This window comes from Ostrea edulis, chromosome 3 (assembly GCF_947568905.1).
Source record: "Ostrea edulis chromosome 3, xbOstEdul1.1, whole genome shotgun sequence".
Classification (NCBI taxonomy): Eukaryota; Metazoa; Mollusca; class Bivalvia; order Ostreida; family Ostreidae; genus Ostrea; species Ostrea edulis.
This window is the reverse complement of record NC_079166.1, coordinates 83,696,385-83,722,731: the sequence shown is the minus strand read 5'-3', so window position 1 is coordinate 83,722,731 and position 26,347 is coordinate 83,696,385. Positions and strand designations below refer to the sequence as shown.

Below are 26,347 nucleotides of genomic sequence, written 5' to 3'. Positions count from 1 at the left end.
ATATTATATGTTTTACAAGATATCTTATAAAATATATGAGATATATTATAAAATTTCTTTTATAAGATACCTTATAAAAGTTATAAAATATCTTTTAAGAGTTACTGAGATATCTTAAATCAAAAACGTTAATAAGACATCTTATGAAGTTTATATGAGATATGTTTAGTATATAAGATATCTCGTATAAAAACATATTAAGATATTTTATATCTTTTATAAAATGTCTTATAAGATTTATAAGTTATCTTTGAAGAGGAATACATATAAAAACGACGTGCCATAAGGATGGTATGTAAGAATATTGTGTTGCTAAAATGTTGCAACTTATGTGTTTGCAAAATAAATTTCCATCAAATTCCATCCAGAAATGTCCAGTTTTTGGCCGGGTTGCACGAAGTGCAAATCCGGTCTATAGTATGGTGGCAAGCGGGCGGGCGGGCGGGTAAATTTTGTGAAATCAACTCCACCTACAGTTTTTTATGTATAACCTTGAAACTTTGCAGAAAGCAAGTATATATATTGAAGTTATGCTCTAGGTTTTTTGAAGTCCGACCTTTGTCGAATATGGGCGCTACAGCAAAAAGTTGTTACTAAAAACAGAGTTCAACTTGAAAAAGGTAAGTGAGATTATCTTTTGTGGTTAAATTTATTCTATGTTTAATCGTTTTGATAATTATACCCCCGCAACAAGTTGTGTGTGTGTGGGGGGGGGGTATACTGGAATCAGGTTGTCCGTCTGTCCGTCCGTCCGTCCGTCTGTAGACGCAATGGTTTCCGGGTTCTAAAGCATTATCCTTTCCACCTACCATCACCATATCATACATATGGACTACCCATGGGATGAAGATGTTCCCTATTGATTTTGGGGTCAAAATGTCAAAGGTCAAGCGCACTGGACATCGAAGTAGCAATATGGTTTCCGGGCTCTAAAGCGTTATCCTTTCCACCTACCGTCACCATATCATACATATAGACTACCCATGGGATGAAGATGTTCCCTATCGATATTGGGGTCAAAAGGTCAAAGGTCAAGCGCACTGGACATTGAAGTAGCAATATGGTTTCCGGGCTCTAAAGCGTTATTCTTTCCACCTACAGTCACCATATCATACATATGGACTACCCATGGGATGAAGATGTTCCCTATCGATTTGGGGGTCAAAAGGTCAAAGGTCAAGCGCACTGGGCATTGAAGTAGCAATATGGTTTCCGGGCTCTAAAGCGTTATCCTTACCACCTACAGTCACCATATCATACATATGGACTACCCATGGGATGAAGATGTTCCCTATCGATTTGGTGGTCAAAAGGTCAAAGGTCAAGCGCACTGGGCATTGAGGTAGCAATATGGTTTCCGGGCTCTAAAGCGTTATCCTTTCCACCTACAGTCACCATATCACACATATGGACTACCCATGGGATGAAGATGTTCCCTATTGATTTTGGGGTCAAAAGTCACGCGCACTGGACATCAAAGTAGCAATATGGTTCGGTTTGTCATGCCATTTGTTTTTTACCCTCAGAAAAGAGGTAGTTTATACCTATTACCAACACCCTTTGGGAGATTGGGTTAAGCGGGGGTATTCTTAGTGAGCATTGCTCACAGTACCTCTTGTTTACTTTACAATTCTGCCTCCTTCAACACTAAGGCCATAACAAATCATAACAGTCCTCCAGATAACTACCACCAAATAAATCCCTACCCAAATTATTTACTCTAAATATTGCAACCCGGCCAATTGAATCTTTGACCCATTTTTTGTTTGTTGACGTTGTATCGTGCTGGACTTGTGTCACAAATGTGTGCATGTACCTGCGTGTGTAATGCAAAACAAACTTTATTACACATGAATGCACAAACATATGTGCACATGCACGCACATATATACACACATACACGTATACGCACATGTATGCACACACACGCGCGCACACACTCACACCGTCACTCAAATACACACACACACACACATGAACACACACTCATTTTGCAAAACAAAAGAAAAGTTGGCGTTTGGGAGAGGGGGCTTGAGTGGCGACCATTCGTGCTAGGGTGCGGCCTAAAATTGACGACCATTAGTGTCCACCCTCACGGCACATTCGGTCACCGGGCGACCGCACGTATCGTTGTCAGGCGACATAACGTACCAATGCGACCAAACGTGCCGTAACAATGCATTTTGTCTGAGCGTCACAGAGTCGTGAACACAGATTCCACTACATTACCAATGAAGTTATGTAAGACATCTTGGTTTGTATTGCTGATAAATTCGGCTACTAGTGTATATGTAGTTTGTGTAACATGGAGTGGACTCTGTTACTTGGATGTATACGTTTATGAATTTCAAGAACAATTTCTACAAGAACATACGGTTATACATTAAAGTAAATAGGTATTACATCAACTCTATATTGAAATTTGTCATCTATATATAATGATAATGAAAGGGTGGGAACAGTTTCGTTTAAAGTCAGCATTTTGCAAACAGTGATTAATCTCATAAGTCAAATGTTACAGCATTGGAAAAGTCCGTTTATTGGAATTGCCGTAATTGATTCCAGGAAATACATCGTCGAGAATAAACAAAACGATGGCAAAACGGTATCAAAGAAAAAACTAACTTTATTTCTCTGCGCTCAAATTTCGCACAAATCTAATTTTGAATTCTATAAAAATTCGACTGCTGTATATATTGCCATACAATCGTACCACAACATTTATTAATTTGAGTTCGTGGTAATATATTGCCTATATATTAGTTAGAAAAAATAACTGGGGAATGTGAGTACATTATCAGTCCCGCAACACCAGGTATCCTACTTTATCGCTCTTTGGACATCTCCAATTCTATTTCCAAGAAATTTTGCATGATTATTGTCTAAAGATTGGCAAAGAAACTATTACACGCGATATTTTCTTAATGCAAGGTGAAGATAACGAACAGTGAACATCCCCTGTTGACCGGTCACACCCGCCATGAGCCCCGTTACATCTGTGTACCTCGAAACAAATCCCAATTTATTGATAACAAACTTCGAGTTTGATACTACCCTGATATCTCAGTTATCAACAGTTGATTCAATGTAGGGAGCCATGGATTGTGCAGAATTCCATTGTCCAAACCACCATCAATGTCGTCTATAATAGACACAACAGCCTCTTTTGTGAAGTCGAAATCTCTTTCTAAAATATGTATCATTAAAATACATGAGAGGATCAAGTCTGTTTCTAACATTGTGTTATCTTCTCATCAACCTTTCTACAAGGTGATATTGCCAAATCTGTCCAGTAGATCCAAATACATAAATTTGGATTTAATCTCCTGTGCACTTGGTTCATAATACACGTAATTCTGAGCCGTTCTCACCTCAGCCATACCTGTATGTAACGCGTAAATCTGGATTGAAACCCGGTATCATTGACTAGGGATCTAAATCCAGATACGCAACCGGCCATAAGCAAATGTAGATTTTGACGTTTTATTCTAAAATATCCTCTTTCAGTTGGAAGAAAATTGCTTGATCCGCCTCTCTTTCAGTTTGAAATGCGTAACATTTAGATAATGTTAAAATCGCAATGGATCGATTTACCTGTTGGTTGCAATCAGTCAATTCCTCATATTATAATGAGTCAGATTTAATTAACGTTAATATTACGTTATTGTAGATTTTTATATAGTTTTGACAATTAGAAGAAACAAAACGCACATTATTACATTTCTGGTAGGTCAAAAGTGTAAAGTGAAGATAACGAACAGTGATCAATCTCATACATCCCATAAGCAATGCAAAATAAATAGTTGGACACAGCAGATGTGTGTTGTGTGATGTCAAGAGTATACACACTTTCTGTACATTCTGTCTCCGTGTCTTGAAGTTGTCTGGCTCACACGTTTAGCCTAAACGTGATATATGTTACCAGAGTTTGTTATACGTTTTCAAATTTGAAAAATAAATTACACGGCAAAGCAAAATGATTTCCTTCACCGTCAACGCATCGTTTAATCCTTGCGCAGTTCTTTCTTAATAGAATTTAAGTTCTTAAAAAAAACAATGATTTTTTTCTGATACTAGTATTTTCTACATGTACAGTACTAGCTTGTTTAACTAAACTTAAGATTGTTAGTGTTATCATTCGATAGTCTTTACATAAGTCATCTAATCTTCAATAAAAACATTGTATTTGAAATATCTGTGTCTTGTTTAAATGTGTAGTCGGTAATAGCTTAGCTTGTAGACGCTTTATTCAATGAATAGGACATCTGATTGCATAAACCATTGTCAAACGATTTATAAATTTCAGGAACATAATATATATCCCTAATATCAAAGTGTTTAGCGATGATTCAGTTGTGTTGTCATATTTTTAGAAAAAGGTATGTTATTCACATTAACAAGTTTCTGCACTGCTTAAACCTAGGTCATCAAGTAGTTTCAGTAGTACGTAAACCTTGGGTGGTGACTAGTCTCAGTAGTACAGAAACGGTGAGGTTTCAGCAAGTTTCAACTGCGAAAACCACCGGGAATCGGGGACAGTCAATGTTTGCATACTCCATAAACCCTTATAAATTGAACGTTTCCAAGCTGATACCTTGCGGAAACCACCTTTTCTCTTAAGTTATTGCACAGTTTCCGCACTATTGATACTATACTGTTCATGCAGTACATTGTTTAATCAGTTTGCATCATTCCTGCATTGGGTCCCATAAATAAGTTTAAAAAACCCAATCAATTATTCAATACCTGGACGATTCGTTGTTGTCCGCCAAATCCAACGACTACCTATTCTAAAAAGTAAGTGATACAAACCGGCGATTATTCAGAAATATTTCGATTTTTCAAATTTGAACCGACCCTGATCGGAACTATAAAAGAGTAGTCATAGAGAACATTGTGATCAGAAAATTACATTCCTCTGGTGTAAATTGGTTTACAAATTAAATGAAGTCATAAAGGAATCTAATTTATTGATGAAAAGTGCATACAATTAGCAACAATAGGATTATTTTAGTAATTAATATCAATTTTGATCGGGATCGGTACTCTTTTCTCTCTCGTTTGATTCCAAATTCAAATGTATTCATATTTCTAAAATGTGGCCATTTCATTTCAATTTCTCTTTTACATTTTCAAAATATATGTGTGTAATATATTTTTTTGTAATCATTGATATGTTTTTGAAAGATTGTATCCGTAAATTAAAAAAAAAACCATTTTGATAAATAACGTTTTCAATTTTCCCAAATCTTTTTGCTCTAGAAGATAGAACGTGTATCTCAATCTTCTAAACATGTATTATTAGATATTCATACAATGCAACAAATTACAGCGAAATTTAAACTCGAACAAACACCTTTCTTATAATTCCGGAAGAAATCACAGAAAATCATGTAAATTAATTGAGAGCTTGTATCACTGGTTCAATTGTGAAACCATACTTCATAGGAGGTGCTTAAACGAGCCATTGAATGAAATTTTAGTGTAATGAGCCACCTTAACATGTAACTTGTTATGGTAGAGATGTATTAAATATTAAATGAATATCTGCAAGCATGATATTCGTTGAATCCAAGGGTCATAACTCAGTAAAAATCAACGGGAAAAATTTCATCTGTTACTTGTTATGACAAATCAAGGCACCAAATATTAGATGAATATCTACAATGACAACAAAAAGGTTCGAAAAACTGGTAATCCATCCTTTTTTTCAGTCAAAGGATCATGACCTAAAGACCCGTTCGACTTCTGGGTGTTGCTAAAACGCGGAGCGAAAAACGAAACAGAAAACGGAACGGAACGTAAAACGGAAAATATTGACTGGAGTAATGTGCCACGAGGAGGTCAGCATTTAGGTTTGTCATGAAAAAGGGAAGCGGAAATTACAGAAAGAGGGCGGGAAGTCATCCATAGAATATACCGTTTCATATTCTTCATACTAATGCATACGCATTTTAAAATCATTAACTTACCACCAAAATATTAATAAAGAAAAAATCATACTGGAAAAGCCTTGAATTTTCAAATGTTATATCCAATGAATACCCCCACCCCCAACAAAACTTTATAGAAGATAAAATATTTTTTCAACAATTTTCCCCAAACACAGTCTTCTTAATCGAACTTGATTTTATTCTTACTTTAGTTCTACAGCTGGTTATAATTCATGTATTCATTTATGTTTTGTATCAAATAACCTTCTCAAATTGGAACTTGCTTTTATTCGTAATTTAGTCCTACACCTGTACATGTATTTATGTATCACATCAAATTTTAAAGCGAACAAGTCGGGTGTGTATGAAAGGATGGGATGAATTTATGTGAAAGTTCGTATATTTACCGACATCCTGCGGATTACTGTTGAACCCGAAGAGATACATTGGGAAAGAAAACGAAACAGATTTAATGAAAACTAGGGTTACGTTAACGATCCATATTTTGAGAAATTAACAGATATGAAATAGCTAAAAGACTAACAGACAATGTATGCTTGTATGCAATGAAGTCATCCTACTATTAATTTCATTATTAAGACACGGGTATTTAGTTTAGAAATAAACTGTAAGATGTCCTCCCTATTTGGGATTGGAGTGTTGCGATCACAAGGTATCTGTTTGTTAAAAATAATATATCAAACACAAGACGTTTAGCTTACTGACATATTAAGATCATGAATTGTCGTTGTTATATGCATACCACACTCCTTGTTGTAAATATACTATACACATACACGGTATTATGTGTTAATTTACATGTAAATGTGCGTTAATGCCGTTTTGCCACCGGGGTGTGTTATTTCCTTTTTCTACCAATAGGTGTCGCTACTCGCTAACACACCTGTCAATTGCGACATTTCAAAATGTTTATAAAACGCTTTGTAAATACTTAGTACAGATATTTAACTTCGCTTAATTAATTTATGATGCAGATTTTTAAGATAGAATTAATTTACCGCTGGTAAACCAATTCCCAAAATTTTGATTTTAATCCTAATAAAGTATTTTTCCAATATTTGGTGTTATCTTAGCTACATTAATCATTCTAATTCTTTAATTTTGTTCCGTTTTCCGTTCCTCGTTTTAGTAACATGCAAGGTGAAGATAACGAACAGTGATCAATCTCATAACTCCTACAAGCAATACAAAATAGATAGTTGGGCAAACACGGACCCCTGGACACACCAGAGGTGGGATCAGGTGCCTAGGAGGAGTAAGCATCCCCTGTTGACCGGTCACACCAGCCGTGAGTCCCATATCCTGATCAGGTAAACGGAGTTATCCGCAGTCAAATCAGTGTGCCAAGAACGGCTTAACAATCGGTATGAAATACGTCAGACAGCATTTGACCCAATTCGAGGTTATATCGACGAACTAGATCGTCATAACGACCATAGAATTTGCGAAAAGCTGACTTCAATCGAGACTGTTGAAATCCCTGCACCATCAACTTGTTTGTCAGTAGCTTACCTCGATTTAAAAACTGACTATACCCAGAACAAGCTCTTGCATATCGAATCAGTTGAGATATATAAACACCATATGCAGGTGATAATGGAATATTGCTACATAAATGTGGGAAGTTGACGATGGAGAAGTGAAATCATCCCGTTTGTCATATAAACTAATAAAGGGGATATGATAATGAAATTAAAGGAATTATAAATATTTTATGACCGTAGATTAGTCACAGAGGGGAGATTATCATGTTTACAAATTAACACTTTTTACATTGGTACAATAATTGATTTCCAAGGAAACGGTCTCCGATGTGTTCAACGTTGAAAACCAAAACTTCAGCTGTGGTAGATCCCAAGGTGTGCATAAAAACAAGCAGGTTGTGATTTTAATACATTTAATGGTCCCCATTAATACAGTATGTGTCCGGATACTAACAGGTAAAATGCAAAACATTTTCTATATGATTCCAATACAAAGAAAGAAAAATCTAGTCCGAATTTTCTCCGGAAAATGGTATTTCCATCAGATACATTTAAAGAAAAATGATCGGAAAGTTATGTTGAATATCATTAGACGTTTGAACTTTTTTCTTTCATATCAAAGAAGGTATTCACAGGTAGATGTAAAACTTATACTGTGCCAATTTTGATGCACCAGATGCGCATTTCAACAAATAATGTCTCTTCAGTGATGCTCAACCGAAATGTTTGAAATCCGAAATAACAATGATACGTGTCAAACCAATTTATAAGGATGCACATGATTTGATTAAAAATACATGATCAACTGAACGTCATCTGCATTCTTTATAAGTTTTACATCCGAATTAGTACAACCAAATCAAGGTGGCTGTTTTTCTCTCTGAAATGCATTAACTAAACATAATGCTTTGATAGTGTGATTTTACTAGTGGTTGATATGTGAAAACATCTTTAGATAGCATGAAAACTTATTGAGACATTATAGACTGATTTTTTGGCGTTGCATTTTGACTGTCTATTGTGAAGATAAACGCCGATAAATCACATCCATTATGAGTGCATTTAAATGTTTTAAATTTCATTGAAAAAATACATAAATCAACAGGACTTTAAAAAGAGACAATATATACATGTACATTGGTCAAAATAAAAATATACCGACTACATTTAAATGTTCCATGTCATTAAAAGTGCATAGCCTATTTTAAACGATATTATTATACAGATGCAAGGTGAAGATAACGAACAGTGATCAATCTCATAACTCCTACAAGCAATACAAAATAGATAGTTGGGCAAACACGGACCCCTGGACACACCAGAGGTGGGATCAGGTGCCTAGGAGGAGTAAGCATCCCCTGTTGACCGGTCACACCCGCCGTGAGCCCCATATCCTGATCAGGTAAACGGGGTTATCCGCAGTCAAATCAGTGTGCCAAGAACAGCTTAACAATCGGTATGAAACACGTCGGACAGCAATTGACCCAATTCGAGGTTGTATTGACGAACTAGATCGTTATAACGACCATAGAATTTGCGAAATGCTGACTTGAATCGTGTTGATATTGATATTGATGTTTACAAACAATGCATCATGATAGATTCAGACACATCCAAACGGCTTATTGATTACAAAATTCAAAGGTTGAAAATCAAGTACGTTGATGTTCACAAAACTTCAGTTTATGCCTAACTTTAAACTACTTGTAGAACTATAGCTCTCTGAGAAAATATTGGGGCATATCAGAGAGCTACATATCTACCCCTTATAAACGCCTTCGGTTATGGCGTGAAAAATAAAATGCGCACGGTTGAAGCCTCATATCCTTGTATTCTTGCATCGCTGTCTGACACATTTATCATAAAAAATCCAAACATATTTCCCCACTATATTTGTGTCTAATCATACCTTCAAATATCCAATACAGCTCCATTCGAACTGAGATATCACAGTTTCATGAATGGTGAAGATAGCGAACAGTGACCAATCTCAAAACTCCTATAAGCAATACAAAATAGAAAATTGTGCAAACACGTACCCCTGTATATACTAAAGGTGAGATCAGGAGCCTAGGAGGAATATGCATCCCCTGTCGACCGGTCACATCCGTCGTGAACCACATAAACGGAGTTATCAGTAATCAGAATCGGTGTGCCAAGAACGGACTATAATTCCGTTTGTTGACGTAGCCATATCAGCGTCTGATATTTCTGTTCAACGTGTTGCGACACGGTCTTCCGCCTTTTTGGAGTAGAATAAGAAATTTCCTTCGACAGTATGTAGTACAACGATATCTGTTAAAACTTTGTCTGCTGTCAACGCAAACATGGCGTCGAAAATAACATTTTAACCCGACATAACACAAATTATTCATGCATGATAAGGTCCCAACCGTTATGATATCAAGTTTCAGCATTTAAAAAAAATGATCCCCCCCCCCACACACACATACACTTTTTACAGTGCTACACAGTATATAGCAATGTTAACATATGCAAGAATATATATTTCAGATGAACAAAAATATTGGCATAAATTACACACAAGTATAATTATTACTGTAGTATTTTACATTATAGCTAAATACAGACATGTAGTGTCATCTATTACTGAGCCTGGGTCGTTCTAAATGTATAAGTATCCAAACGGGAAGAATCGGAGTGAGTTTCGTCTGTCTATTAGTGGTTGATTGAACGAATTTAACAAAGTGGTGTTTTTTTATTTATGCTAATCATCACTGTATGTTTATCAAATTTTAATCAAAGTAATAAAGATGAATGTACTAATTTAGTAAATGTATGACCTAATAAAAATATGTCGACGCTTTGCTTGACAAGAGCATCAACTATTGCCAATGATATAGACATTATAATTTGTGGATCCTGGGCTTTGGTGTAACATTTCGATGTGAATTGTACGTTTTTTGTGAGTGGAATGAGATTACTCGAAAACATATCAATAATCTTGAATTATAAGAACAATGCACGGGATGAAACGGTTACACGTTTGAAGTAATCAAAGAAATTCGGAACGGAACCATCTCAAAAAAATCTTTGCAGTAGCCGCCACTGTTTAAAGTCTGTCATCAGTTTTACAACGTCAAAATGAAAAAAAAAATATCAATAATGCTTCATATGTGTTGTACATTGTGAACTCTTTACAGATTGATTTTGATCCCTCCTGGCTCTTCAATTCAGGAACTGGTCCCTAAAACTTGAAATTGTGTAGTAAATATTGCGATTATGTACAGTTTTTGTTCTACGTTCAACAAAAAAAAAAATATATATATATATATATCCGGGTTCCACTTAATTGGGATATATAACTTTATGGCGCTGGCCAGGGAATTCATTTAAAAGAATAAGTGTAAAGCTTGCATACTAATTAGAATAGTCAGAACAATTGTAGCGAATCCCCTATAAACCCCGTATTATGTAATCAATGACACCAATTTCATCATATGAGTAGTTGGAGAACATCAAAACACACAACTTTGGTTCAATTGTATATATTTTGAGATAAAAAAGAAATTATCACTCAAAGTCAATAAAAGCATGCAATCGATGTCGCCGGCACTTTATTAGAAAATAAGCTATACCAAATCATGTATTTTGTGTGCTATACATTCATGGACCCATAGCCTCCCTAGACATGGTATACTTTTTATTTCCCCTTTACTTATAAACTTGGTAGGAAGCGTAGATACCCTAATTTTGTAACGTACGTGACTGTCGCCGGCTCAATTTTTAAAATTGAACAAGCAAATATAAAAATCTGAGAGCGTGTTTTTAAATTTTCTTTGGGTTAATATCATTTGTATTTCTTAAATTTTCATTCAATAAAAGTTTAACAACTTTTGCATATGATTTTAAGCAGTGGTGTATATATTACTCCATGTCGCCAGATTATATTATGTGATCATAGGGTCAATTAAACACCCAATGTATGGACACATATTTCGTATTATCTTTATGTTTTTGATCTATTTTGGCGTTAAAATATTCAAAAACTGTGTGAAAATAATCATCAAGCGATATTTGGATGTGGCATTGAGAAGAAGTCATCATATTCTCAAAATTTTGAATTCTGATTTTAGAAATGTAACATACGATACACTAATTTTTTTTATGAAAACGTATTTGCAGAGCAAATGTTACCCCTTTTATGAAAATCTCGTAGTGTACAGAGAATGAAAATATAAACATTTCTTTTGCAGAAGTCATTGGTTGGTCTGAAATTTGACAAACGTGTCAAGATGTAACATTCGTGATGTAACATTCGTTACCGAGAAATTAATTAAAGGGAATGATAGAACAATTTCCAGCGTATTTTTGCTCTCTCTCTCTGCATGATGTGGTATACGACATGAACGTCTACTATGAACATTTGAGTTTGAAAGTCAATACGTGTTAAACTTTGAGAATTAGGATTAATTTTCTCTTACGGTAAGTACTGTTACAACAACTGCAATGTTTGATATACAATATTGATTAAGCAGATGAAATGTTTTGGTCTGAATTTGTTCTTCTTATATCAAAGAATGTATATCGTATTCCAAATATCTCGAAATTCTTCTGGTGTAAGAATTACATTCAGTAGAATGCTGGTAACATACGTTACTCAAAGTAACGTATGCTACTTAATGAAATGCTTGATTAGACATCAAATATTGAACTACATATTGACAAAATATCATCATTAATGATATGTTTGTTGAATATCAACTATGTTATGAAGAAACAAATGTGTTATTGTTCCCGTATTCACTAGCATATACAGATATCCTCTGCAAGAAATACAGGCCATGTTTTCCTCTGCTCCTGTCCTATTTATGATACATGTAACTATGCAACTCTACATTTATCAATTTGCTAGAATTCAGCATCTTTTCATAATATATCTTAGAAATGAAGGGACTAATCTCTGATGATTGTTCTATGCAATCTTATAGAGAAATCATTCAAAAATATTTTATCTGAGTGTAACATATGTTACCACAAATTCCGTTACGTAATATTATTCTACTTGTTTTTAATTTTTTATTTATTTTTTTCAGAAATGGTGCTTGTGAGAGTAGAAGTACAGAATAACTACCATGAAAAAAAATGTATTAAAACATAAGAACAACCATGAAAAAATGTTTTAGAAATAATATTATATGCTCCCCTTGTGGCAATACTGAAAAGGTAGAATGTCTGTATAGACAGTGAAAATAAAGGTTTAACTACCGATCAAAGGCTACCATAATGATACATGTAAGTTTTGTCTCTCAAAATACTTATAAGCAACTGGTCATTTGAGTAATTTTGTATGACCTTTGACCTTGTGACTTGGAATCCAATGGGGGTCATCTATTCATAAGGGGCACCAGTGTTTCAAGTTTGATGTCTATCAAGGAAAGATTTCTCAACGGACAATAGCGTATGTCCAGAGTAGTTTAACCGTTGTCCTTTTGACCTCAAAATTAATAGGGGACATCGTTAAATATTCATTCATAACACCGCGTGGTGGATTATACTGACAGTTTCTATGGAAAGGTATTCCAAAATAAGCAACAAAAACATAAGATTCGGTATACATTTAATTAAAATGTTGGGAAATTAAACAGTTTCTTTATATTATTATTGTAAACAGATTGTTAGAAATGGGTACATATGATTCTTTCCATTTTTTGAATAGAAATGATGTGTTTATATTAATGAAAGGAAAAATAAAAAAAAAATACGTTACTTTCATTGTTTATTATAACAAAGAGCAATCCAGGTTTCAAAACATGTGTCTGTTATTTCTATAAGAATCATGAGCATTTAAATAGCGAAACATCAATCTATCACTTTTGTTTTAATCGCACATTTATTGCAAATTAACAAATTCAGAAGAAAAGACACATTTGGTAAAAAATTTTGCTTGTCTACGTTATATTTCTATTAAAATTGGTATTTCCATTGAATTAAGTGATGTCGTTATGATTTTGCAACATCAATCGTAAAGAATAACTGATGGTGGCATCGTTTTGGCACAATATTTTCATGGATGTACTGTTGTGTAAGTGTTGAAACATACGTTACATAATTATAGCGCTACTTCATTTACATACAAAAAAGCTATCGTTCTATATCTATTGCTAGTCTTTTGTTTTCATGTTTCATACATATTGAACTGTTCGAGAATATTTGTTAATCAATTTTATTTTTTGCCATTTCAAAGATATTGAAAGTGATATCTAGTCGTTTATTTTGCGCTCTTAAAATATTATTGCTGACTTTTACAGCAGATAATTTCTTGTTGTGTTGATTAAATATTTTCTTTGAAAACATGTATTTATTGTCTTTCGCAAATTAGAAAAATATATGCTCAGTCAATTCCAATACAAATTATGGAATAATACATGGAAAATTAATGTTTATCTTAAATATTATCATGTCAAGGACTCAGTAACAAGGTTACATGTGAGAAAAATCTCGAAACATATACCATACTTTGACCTACTGTAAAAAAAATTCTGTCATACTTAACTTGAAACAATTTGAGGTGAGTGTTCAACAGATACTTACCATTAATAAACGCATGTTACCATATATATTTTGAATGGTCGATAAACTATGATTTTGAAACCCTCAATTGCACGCTTTTATTGACTTTGGGTGTTATGTTGATTTTCTTGGACCCTTATCTAATAGGCTGGTCCTTAAGGTGAAATAGCAAACAATATCACAAACTGGAGTTAATTTGTGTCACTTCAAATGATTAGTGAAATATCTATACATCGGTCAAAATACCAAAGCACCATGCAGGCTGCAGCAGGTTTTTCTCGAAATATGTTGTTACGTACTCTCCCGCTGTGGTGTACTGGGATTTGCGCCCTAAAATTAAAAGACAAAAGAATCATGAGAGAGAGAGAGAGAGAGAGAGAAAGAGAGAGAGAGAGAGAGAGAGAGAGAGAGAGAGAGAGAGAGAGAGAGAGATGATAGTTAAGAATAAAGTTTTTACAACGGTATATCGTTTCATTTCCGATTGTAAACGCTTCCTCACGTTTTCAACGACATTCTCGTGTACACACAAGACACATACTTTGCATTATTACGTACACTACTTATGAGGTTTACAAATATATGAGATGATAAACTACAAGGATCATCACATTGGTATATCAAATGGAGAATGCGAAAGAAATATACTGATTTAGGGAAATTGGAGGTGTATCATGTCAAATACTTTTTAAAAATGTTTTAAAAAAAGAGAATTTAAATTTACATCCGAAATACTTGAATTCCATTTTGATGATAAACCCATGCCGTATTCTTTAGAATATATTCACCAGAGGGTGCGTTATGCAAGCTTCACTTACACATTCGTTAGTGACTGGAACTAGATTCTGCATCACGTGACAATACAATAACATGATATGCACTGTATGCATAATATAAAAGGTGCTATTAATGCAAATGACATTCACGCATATGGAAGAAAATAATTACTGTTTTCTGCAAAAATGTATAGCTGTTGTAAAGTGAAAAGTAAGAATCAAATGAGAGATGAAGGGGTTCAGTCAAATTCTGCGAATGGCACACTGTTTTTGATTACGCTGTTTACCTGATCAAGACATAGAGCCCATAGTGGGCGGACCGTTTGATAGCGGATGTTTAGAGGCGAGGTCAACAGATCGATGTCGGGTAAAGATCTAACTTCAAATAGTTAGCGGGGGAGTATAAAAACTTCCGCAAGTTTTTGTCATCCGACATCGATTACACTTTGACTGAATATTGTTTAAAGTCCCTCTCAAGAATATTTGACTCATATATAGACGTCACCACTGCCGGTGAGGGGTTGCGATATTTAGGCCTATGCTCGGCGTTTACAGTTATTTAGTAGGGATATCTTTATCGTGCCACACCTGCTGTGTAATAAGCGACTAAACGGGCCGAACGTTTAATGAGACCGCAGAAACTGAGGTTCCGTGTCACAGCAGGTGTGACACCATAAAGATCCTTCCTTGCTTAAAAGCCGTAAGCGCCGAGCATACGCCTAAATTTGCAGCCCTTCACTGTCAATGGGACATCCCCATATGAGTGAAAAATTCTCAAGTGGAGCCTTAAACAATATACAATCAATCAATCTCCTTTCATTCCACAGGTAAGTTTCACATTACCGTGTAAAATACAATAATGGTCCAACTGTTGTTTCTATACATATGATGGACACACAGGTTTGCTTTATTCTATATTGAATATGGCGTGTATTCATTCACGATCGAATCATAAGCTTAGAGAAAGAGCAATGCGCGTGATTTGATTGAAAAAGATACAAGTTCTATCAATTGGGTAGTTTATTTTCGAAACACGAAATAGAAATTTGTTGAAGTGATTACAAAACGTTGTACAACAATGGTGTGTAATGGCGCCAACTGAAGTGTGAATGAAGCTTGCGTAACGCACCCGTTAGTGAGAGAAAGATCGTTTATTCCCGTTTCAATAGCTGTAAGTGTATGACGTTTTAGCCATTAGTCCAGCTAGTAAGAAAATGAAGTGAAATATGGACTACATGTAAATACCATGAATAGACACCAAGAGGTACATGGTTCGTAAAGTGTCTGAAATACTTACCATGTACCAATACTTAAGAAGACTATCTCTATCTATGCGATGGCGCTCGACTTTCTTAAGATGTCTCGGACAAGGTCTACTGCTAGTTTTTAAACAAGCCACGTCTTCTTCAGGTAGAAACATATCCTCATCTTCATCCGTTATATTAAGATCCCTACAAGTAAATCCCTTTTCGCAATTTACTTTTTCGTGGAATGTGGTGGCAATTTCATTGATCAGGTCCTCTACAGCCGACCTTATGCCCTTTGTTTCCTCTTCTTTCAGCTCGATATTTTCTTCTGGTGTAAATACTTGCAACTGGATTGACGTTTTGCTGATGGCAATAGCGATCCTATGGTCCTCATCTTTAACCTTAAAAAAGGCAGCATTTTTAAAGAACAAATCATCTCCGAGTTGATTCCATTTCCGGAAACAATTAACAAACAGGCGATAAAAGAAGAAATGGGGCAGGTAATCTCTAAAATAGAATATAAACAAGGGTGTCTTGTTTCCTGCATCAATGATTTCCTTATCTTCCTCTTTAAGATCCCTCTTGTTGATACTAGGGACGTAATAAAATGGCGTCTCGTCTTGCGACTCAACCTCAGCCAGTATTCCTAGCTTTACCATGTATGCCATGATTTCGTCTTTGTGTTTGATATAAGATGTACCGTAATTTTTCTTCCATATTTCGCATAAAGTCGCATCAAACAATTTGCCGGTGTCTCTAAAGTCCTCCCAATCCTTCACTTTCTGAGTAAAACCATGCACATGCGTTGGATCTGTGATGATAGCTTTAAAGGCATCTACAAACCATTGGACATCCAGAATAATCACATCTCGCAGCCCCTCGTCTGAGAAGTAGATGATTTGCCCTATTTCCTGATAAAACCGAAGCATGTCATCCATATCATTCTCATCTGAAAATTGAATTTTATCCATATCCCACAAGTCCTTTCTTTTGAGAATTTTCTCATATTTCTTATATTTATGAGCAATTTGCTCAAAATACGACCATTGGATTGGTATTTTTTCTCCCCAGTGGGGAAGACTCGTTGCTGTCTGAACAATGCACTTCCTGACTTTATCGATGCTATCTTCTTGTTCTTTAGAAAGAGATCTAGGTGGACACTCAACTTCGAAATACCTTTCGGGTGAAATAAGACCCCCTAATGTATGTTCTTTAGGCAAGCATTTTTCCAACTCCTCATAAAACGGATATTCAATCATGCTACGGTTGGCAGGATTCTCGGGTTTTCTCACCTAAGACGAAAATGATATGATTTATATCAGACAATATTTACATCAAAGGCTAAACTTAATTCCAGTTATTTACATGTGGTGATCAGACTTAATGCAACCTGAATAATATTATGTTTGTATTTTTTTATATCCAGTATATCCGGAAGTCCTTGTTTGTCCAACTCTTAATTTTGTATTCCTTATAGTAGTTATGAGGTTGTTCACTGCTATTCATTCATTTTCATTAGAAAATTGCAAACTCTATAATTTCTGGGTCCTGGCTCTATATCAAATTTAGATTTATACAGGGAGAAATATATATTTCACATGTATGTTTGAAAGCCAAAAGTAAAGAAATAAGTTACAAACTAGATGTTTCTACAGCAGATGTCATGGTTAACCATAATTAATTGAATATGTCATCCCTATTACGTAAATACTCGGTGTGGTGATTCCCAAATTTGTGTAATTTATTATGAAAAGGCAACAGGAAGTGTTAGTGACACGCTATGCTGCCGGGGACAATATAGATATATGATGTCAAACCAATAGTCTTGTCATTAGAAATTTACCTACATAATATGAAGACCATCTTCTAAAAAAATTCCCATCATACATCCCAACAACGGATGTTACTAAAAGTATAAGATGAAACTTTCTTCAACTAAATATGATTTTTTTTTTTGCATTTGCTTATGCAACCCGCCTATTGAAAGGTTTAATCAATGCACAAATCAATCATCAATGAATTTAGAATTACGTAGAATGGGGCGAATTAGGTTTTATAGTTTACGTTTAGGTTACCTGTAAAATTAAGGGGTCAGCCACTGATTTTGTTTAAAAATACAATTTTAGTGAATTTATTTCGAAGTTTCCCGTTCTGAATTGTATATTTAAATTTATATTTAAATCCATGGTAGTCCATAAATGTAGAGTTATGAAAGAAATTTGCAAAATTAATGCAAATCCAACGTTCAGCAAATTGTTCGACAAAAACATGCAGTACGACAACTTTCTGTGTCAATACACAGCGAACTGATATACTTATGAATCTCATGATGCGAGTAATATCGCTCTGATGCAATGACTTGTTTGTTATACACTGGTGCCTTGGAATTGATATATTATAATCAAATGGACGTTAGCTCATCACATTTCTTACTAGATACATTGCAGAACACTGAATATGAATTAATATGATGATCATGACACCTGTTCCAGTATTAAAGTAGTTCCACCGTCATATGACATATCAATATCAATGATTGAAATTGGGGGGAAAATGTATTAACTTCCACTCAATATAGTTTAATTTCTTTAATTACCTAAGAAAATGTGTATGTTGCAACCTTTTTTAAGATGTCAGATACATAAAACCAGATTAGTATATGTTAACATAAACAAATCCGACATTTTAGTAAATCAAGATGATAAAAATTGTTTTACTAATATGACCACATTTTTAATGTCAACAGTTTACACAAACGTTTTATTTGTAAATATGCATAAATGAATTGTGAATATTAGGGGAAACATTGTATAATAGCCATACGGTAAATTTATTGCCCTTGATAATATAGTTTATTTAATATTTAAAATACTGGACTTCTGAATTTTTTGCATATTAAAAGATGTAGTTAAAAATCACAAAAGAAGTATTCAGCTGTGAATAAAATCGCAAGAATTACATGTTAGCGTTGGATGGAGTATGGATCTCAATCATAGAAAATAAAAATGGTGTATCATGTTTGTCATAATTTAAGGGTACAGAGCAGAATTTAACTAAAGTCTAAACTTATCTTTAATAATTTGATAGTTTGCCAATACAACTTATCATTGGGTTAAATGTCTGCCCATGTTATACTGATTGTTTGGCCGTTGCTGGTACACTGATTTTGACTACGGATAACTCCGTTTACCTGATCAGGATACTGGGCTCGCGGCGGGTGTGACCGGTTGACCAGGGATGCTTACTCTTACTATGCACTTGATCCCACCTCTGGTGTGACCAGGGGTCAGTGTTTGCCCGACCATATCTTTTGTATTGCTTATAGGAGTTATGAGATTGATCACTATTCGTTATCTTCACATTTCATTTGTAATTGTTTATCTATGAAAAATATTAACTTTTTCACTATCAATAATTTATACAAGTTTTAGTTCATCCAATGAATACAATTCCTCTGAAAGATAGCTTTCTATCATGTGCAAAGCTTAATTTGATAAAAAGGGTTAATATAAAACGAACAGTGATCGTTGTGCAGAAACATGAAATCACACGACGATCGATGTACCTTATGAAAGGTATCTTATGAATTGATTTCTTTCCGTGCTAATTTATAGAAGCGTTAAAAGCAAACGACGGGAGATACCCAAATGATTCCACCACAGAACTAACAAAAGAAATAGATAAAAACAGACAGTTACTCATTGTATAAATAATATATCCTCATCTTACATCTAATTAAAGTTGTGTTTTTTTTCTAAAATAATTTTTTTTAGAAAATTACAGTTGTTAAATGAAAGGTGAATAAAACAATCAGTGACCAATCTCATAACTCCTATATGAAACTAAAAGTTGGGCAAACACGGAACCCTGGATATAATATGTTTTGAAGGAGTAGGCATCCGTTATGAACAGATGACATATAGAACAAACTTTCCTGTTCTGCATATCTTAGCTATATTCTAATATTTAGCATCAGTATAAAACAAGATTTTTTTTAAAAACTTGAATGTCCCCAGAAAGTCGAATAACTGGTGCAAGGTGAAGATAACGAACAGTGATCAATCCCATAACTCCTTTAAGCAATACAAATAGATAGTTTGGCAAACACGTACCCCTGAATATATCAGAGGTGGGATCAGGTGCCTATGAGGAGTAGTCATCCCCTGTTGACCGGTCATACCCGCTGTGAGCCCTATATCTTGATCAGGTAAACGGAGTTATCCGCAGTCAAAATCAGTGTGCCAAGAACGGCTTAACAATCGGCATGAAACACGTCAGACAGCATTTGACCCAATGATAGGTTGTATTGATGAACTAGCTCGTTATAACGACCACGGAATTTGCGAAATGCTGACTTCAATCGAGATTGTTGAAACCCCTGTACCATCAACTTGTTTGTCAGTAGCTTACCTCGATTTTAAAACTGTCTATACGCAAAACAAGCTGTTGCATATCGAATCAATTGAGATATGTAAACACCATATTCAGGTAATAATGGAATATTGCTACATAAATATGGGAAGTTGACGATGGAGAAGCTGAAATCATTCCGTTTGTCATACAGTTGAGTTGTCAGTTTGCCGACTTTGCACTATACGAGATACGTAACATCAACACAATCTGACTAATCTGTACCACCATCATGTTGCAAAATTGGGTATATCGTTTTTTGCTTTTGTTCAGTATGCATTTAGTTTTTTTTTCTCGACCATATCAGCAAACTTAAAGAAGTATTTCAAATGATAAAGGCAGTAATCACTGTAATATTTACATGTATGGTTCTTCTCTGGAACCTAAAACTCTTCCCCATCCTTAGGATAATAAAATTTACAATTTTGGTAAAGGACTGGTACTCTTTTTGAATATTAATTTAGTTTTAATTTAGTATCAATTGCATTAAAGATGATATAATTATTATTTGTTTCACAAATATATACTGTGTATACCCATATACCTAACTTGGACCCGCCCTGGAATCCGAAAATATACCCCGGTGGGTATAATGAAATTCACAATTTTAGTATTGGCCTTCCTGTTTTACATCACTTGCAGAATATTTTTCTTAATTGGTTAATCTTTTGCAACTTGTGTTCCGTCCCAAAGTCCCCAGAGTGATCACACACTGATGTACGTTGGCCAGTTACAGTAGGTCACCTGAGTTAACTCAAATTAAAACTGTTTCGAACGCGCAATCCATATATTGTCAGATTGATGGTTTGATCCACTGAGATAAAAATACATTTATTTATTTTCAGAAGACAAATAATATATCTCTGACATTCATTTTGATTCATTTGTGTACTTTCGTTTGATAAAACTGGGATGAGTTATTCTTCTTTCATAAGTGACATCTTACATTTTCCTTTTCTAGTTGGTCCCTGTGTGATGCTATCAATATCACCCGATTTGCGCTTGCACGGTCGCCGAATTTTTCTTTCATCTTTTTGTCGTCACAGTAGGTTTTGATGGATTGCAACCAGAAAACAAAATATTCTACAAAATCGAAAAAATGTGTTACCTTTAATCTTCATCTTACAAAATCAAATACCGAATATGGTAAATATCAAACAAAAAGACAAATTATTTTATTTCTACACATCAACTCGGAGAAAGCTCACATTGTGTTTAGTACTAGGTGGTTGTTCAAAATATTCTCTGATAGATTGTATTTTAAGCTAAAGGGCCATAAAACTTAGTTTCTTGTAACCTGGAATCTAGGATGTGTAAATCAAACGCAGTTTACCCAGGATTCAGCAGAGGTATAAATGTTGTGTGTTGCGTAATTGGCTAATATCTGAGTGAAATTATTTGGAATTGAAAGATATATTATAGAAATTTGAATTAATTGTTAGGATAAAAGATACTCCAACAAAATCGAGAAATGGCTGTGGAAATTACCATGATAGGGATGTGTTTGAAATAAAAAGTGTAATTTAATGCGGATTGCTCTGTGTTGTAAACAAGTACAACTATGATCTATAGATGCAACGGAACCCTATATAATTTTTGTCGTATTTTTCTTAGCACTTGGAATGAACTTTCAAATGTTGGCGGTAATTTCTTTAAAATTAATAAGTGAGATAGCCAATGGTTAGTATTGAGGTCTATATGAAATGGATTTGTACTATTTCCCCATTATACATTCATTGTTTTCATTATGTGCACATTTTATGAAAGAAAGATTTAGATAAAACACAATATAAATGTCTTAGTTTTGTGAACCTGAAACCTTTTTGGTCAAATCAAGTATTGACCACTGTAAGGATTCCATTCAAAATTTGTCGCGCTAATGTATTTTGTTCTTACTCGCGCGACACGTTCGTTAATCCAATATCAAATGAAAATTAAAATAAAGTCTAGAGTAGTTGTAATGGTAGATGTGGCTGACTATAGTTGTTACCTGTCTAGTAATGTTTTATAAGCTAACCATTCCCAGATGTTCTTGAATAATTTACTTTAACATAATACACGATCTTATTGGAAACTATTTAATTTTAAACAGTATTTTATTATGAATAACATAATAAGAATTAGGCAGCAGACAATGCCTATATAAGCCTTCTCCTTTAAGGTACAAGGTAAAGTCCACATAATTATACACACAAGAAATTACAATATATATATGAAGTAAAAGGATAATAAGCCATTCCAAATATAATGGTTATATAAGTATTATGCTTTCTTGATATGAATAATAGGCTAACAAAATAGAAATGTGGGGTGGTTAATGGGAACTAAATGACATAAAAAAGAGAGAAAAATGAAATCAAATAAAAATAGTGGAAGAAAAATAAATAAGTAGAACAGGAGAAAAAAAAAAGATTGAGAATACCGACTCAAACATGATAAGAATATACATACATAACAAATACACATGTATTAAATGCGTTTTTAAAATATTTTGCTTTCTATAATATATTTTTGAACATATTCAAAAATTTTAATGTTATCTTTTAACCCAAGAGTCTCATCACCACTCAGCAATAACTTTACTGATATGGGAACTTGTAGTTGCATTGCATTTATTGACTCTAAAAGAGCAATTCTTTGTACTGAGTACTGAACACATTCAAAGAAAAAATGATAAGCATTTTCAGCAGGGTGACCACACAAATCACAAGTAGCATCATCTCGTAGAAATTGACTATGTAAGTCAAAATTTAGATTACTAGCATTAGTTCTCAATTGGCAATGTTAGATGTTTGCATTGCGTTTACCACGATTAAACATTTTATTTGGTTTATTGTAGTACATATTTTATAGCAGTTTTAAATGATGTTAAAGTAGGAAGGTTTCTAATATGAGCAGGAAGTCATTCCATAGTCTAATTGTTGAAGGTACAAAGCTATTCATATATGATGAGGTCCTAACTTGAGGACGGATACATTTAAGATTATCATAGTTTCTCAATTGATATAAATGTTGTGGAAGAATGAAAGGCATCAAAAGTTCTTGAAGATATTGAGGGGCAATTCCATATACTATTTTGTAAAATCAAATAAGTCTATGAACTTTTCTTCTGGTTGATAAGCTATCCTAGCCCAATTTATCATATAGTGCTGACCTGAAAGAATTTACTCTCATTCCAGAGATTATTCTTGCTGCAGAAACCTGAACATTCTCTAGTAAATTAGATTCTCTTTCTGTACAATTATCCCAAACTAAATTACCGTATTCAAAAACAGGGCGAATAAAAGAAAAATATTTTTTTTTATCAAAGATTGCCTATTTAAAGTATAGTTCAGTATACGTAAGATGTTTAGTCTATTAGATGCCTTTTCATGAATATCTAATATGTGTGATCTCTAAGTGCTATCAGATTGAAATTTTAATCCTAAATGAGTATGATTTTCTGTGTTCATAACTTCCGGATTATTATAACCAAATTTAACTTTAGGATGTGAGATATGCTTTCTTGTGATATCTAGATTGATTGTTTTTGTGGATTGAAATCCAAAACCCATTTTATAGACCATTGTTTTATTTTCTCAAGATCAGTTGTTAGTGAATTAGCTGTTGTTATTATGTCATCATCAACAATAACATACAAAGAAGTGTCATCCGCAAAAAGTCTTACACTATTTGACAGATCATCAGATATGTCATTTATATATAACAAAAACAAAAATGGTCCTAACACAGACCCTTAAGGAACCCCAGAATTTGTAGTTCTAAAAGAAGAAGTAAATCCATCTACGACAACTTTTTGAGATCTATTAGTTAGATAGTTATCAACCCATTTAATAATTTGTTCAGATATATCGTAGAGTTTTAACTTAAATAGAATACCTTTGTGCCAGACTTTATCGAAGGCTTTTGATATATCACAAAAAATAAACCTTACATCTTTACCTTTGTCGAGACTTGAAATGATAGAGTTGTATATTTGAACAAGTTGGTTTGTGGTTGAGTCCCCAGGTTGGAATCCAGACTGATATTTGTAGATAATGTTATCTAAGACGTAGTTGTAAAGATGCTTAAAGATTGTTTTTCCAGTATTTTACATAGAGCTGATGTGACTGATATTGGCCTATAGTTATTTACATCTTGTGCCCTACCTTTATTTTGGTAAATTGGTGTAATTTGAGCTATTTTCCATAATCTTGGAAGTTTATTCAGGGATAATGATAGATTGAATAATTTTGTAAGAGGTTTGTAAATTGATGAGGCTATATTTCTTTTTAGGATTCTAGATGGCAAACCGTCAGGACCCGGGGGTTTGTTAATATTCAATAACCAATAGTTGATCAAGTACTTCTTGTTCAGATATATTGATATCATCAAGAGGATGATACATAGGAGGTCCCGGACAATGTAGTGGTATATCAGGTTCTTGGTGCATGGTAGAAATATTGGCAAAAATGAATTAAGTGCTATAGGATAAAATAATGTTTTGCCTGATAATTTAATAGGTGGCATAAGCTTGTGGTTGTTATTAAGTTTTGATAGAAATTTAACTATTCTCCACCATTTGCCTGGTGGAATGTTTTTGTTAATTCTTTCTGTAAGCTTTTTATTATAGTTTTCTCTAGAACCAATTACTTTATTTCTTAAAATTCTATATTTACTCCAATGCGATGGGTTTTTAGTTCTGACTGCTTTATATTGAATCTTATTTCTTTTCCTCATCAGACGCCTAATTGCATTGGTCATGAACACTTTGTCTGTGGGTCGACTAGTGACAATTTTTGTAGGTATGTGGAGGTTGATACTGTTACTTGTAATGTGTATAAAGTTTGAATATCCATCATCCAAATTAGCATTATTGAAAACCTCCTCCTCCCAATTGCAGTTGTGTAAAGTATTGTTTAGACCTGTATAATCAGCTAATTTGAAGTTTCTCACCTCCCTTTTATATGCATATTGTTTGTAAATAGGAAATCTAACTTCTATACCTATTGCAGAATGTGTACTACAAAAAGAGGGGAGAATAAAAGTGTTTAAAAATAAGTTTGTATTGTTACTGAGAATTAGATCAATACAAGTTCCAACATTAGTTGTAAAATTAGTTGGATCATGAATTACATTATGAAGATTTAATCGTTGTAGCTTTAATTTGAAGTTATGACTCTGTTCTGAGAGAATGTTGACATTAAAATCTCCTAGTAAAAATATAGGTAAAGCACTTTGCATAGCTTTCTCAACATTCAGACAAAAGTGGTCCCAATATTGAACTAATACATCGGGAGGCCTGTAAATGATTCCAACAAGACATTTTGTACCGTTTGTATGAATTTCAGTCCATGTAATTTCTAAATCAGGGGAAAGCAAGTCATCTCGTACAACATAAGCAATTCTGTGCGGATAACTCCGTCTACCTGATCAGGATATAGGGCTCACGGCGAGTGTGACCGGTCAACAGGATATGCTTACTTTTCCTAGGCACCTGATCCCACCTCTGGTGTGTCCAGGGGTCCGTGTTTGCCCAACTATCTATTTTGTATTGCTTATAGGAGTTGTGAGATTGATCACTGTTTGTTATCTTCACCTTGCATATGTACAGAGCAACACCACCACCATGTCCATTTCTATCTTTACGTATAGGATTATGATAACCTGGGATTTCTATATCGTCATTGCTTATTGTTTCACTAATACCAATAATGTCATATCCAGATAGTTCAGCAGCAATAATATTTGTTTTTGGGATATAAACTACATACATTATTGTTTTTACTATACTTAAAGTCTTCATACATGAATTCAAGGGTCCAGGATTGGGTTCAATACCTGCACACAGTAGTAAGCAGGTAACAACTAGTATTCCATACTGGTTATTGTTTGTAATTTTAGGACTATGAATGCAAAAAAATATAATGAAAATTTGTGATAAGTGCATCAAAAAATAAAAATAA

At 34.1% G+C, this 26,347-nt stretch overlaps 2 protein-coding genes across 2 annotated transcripts in view; both read right to left on the bottom strand.

Moving 5' to 3' along the window:
- The window catches only part of LOC130053656 (uncharacterized), a 231,689-nt gene that overhangs the window by 88,386 nt on the left and 116,956 nt on the right, over nucleotides 1–26,347 (bottom strand). The gene's annotated exons all lie outside the window — the stretch shown is intronic.
- Nucleotides 13,702–26,347, bottom strand: part of LOC125673020 (uncharacterized) — a 71,987-nt gene continuing 59,341 nt past the window's right edge. Inside the window, exons 7-9 of the mRNA XM_048909272.2 lie at nucleotides 21,349–21,485; nucleotides 16,043–17,284; nucleotides 13,702–14,302 (exon numbers count right to left, since the gene is read on the bottom strand). Of these exons, the coding sequence (XP_048765229.2) occupies nucleotides 14,264–14,302; nucleotides 16,043–17,284; nucleotides 21,349–21,485 (1,418 nt within the window). The 3' untranslated portion in view covers nucleotides 13,702–14,263. The remainder of the gene's footprint in view (nucleotides 14,303–16,042; nucleotides 17,285–21,348; nucleotides 21,486–26,347) is intronic.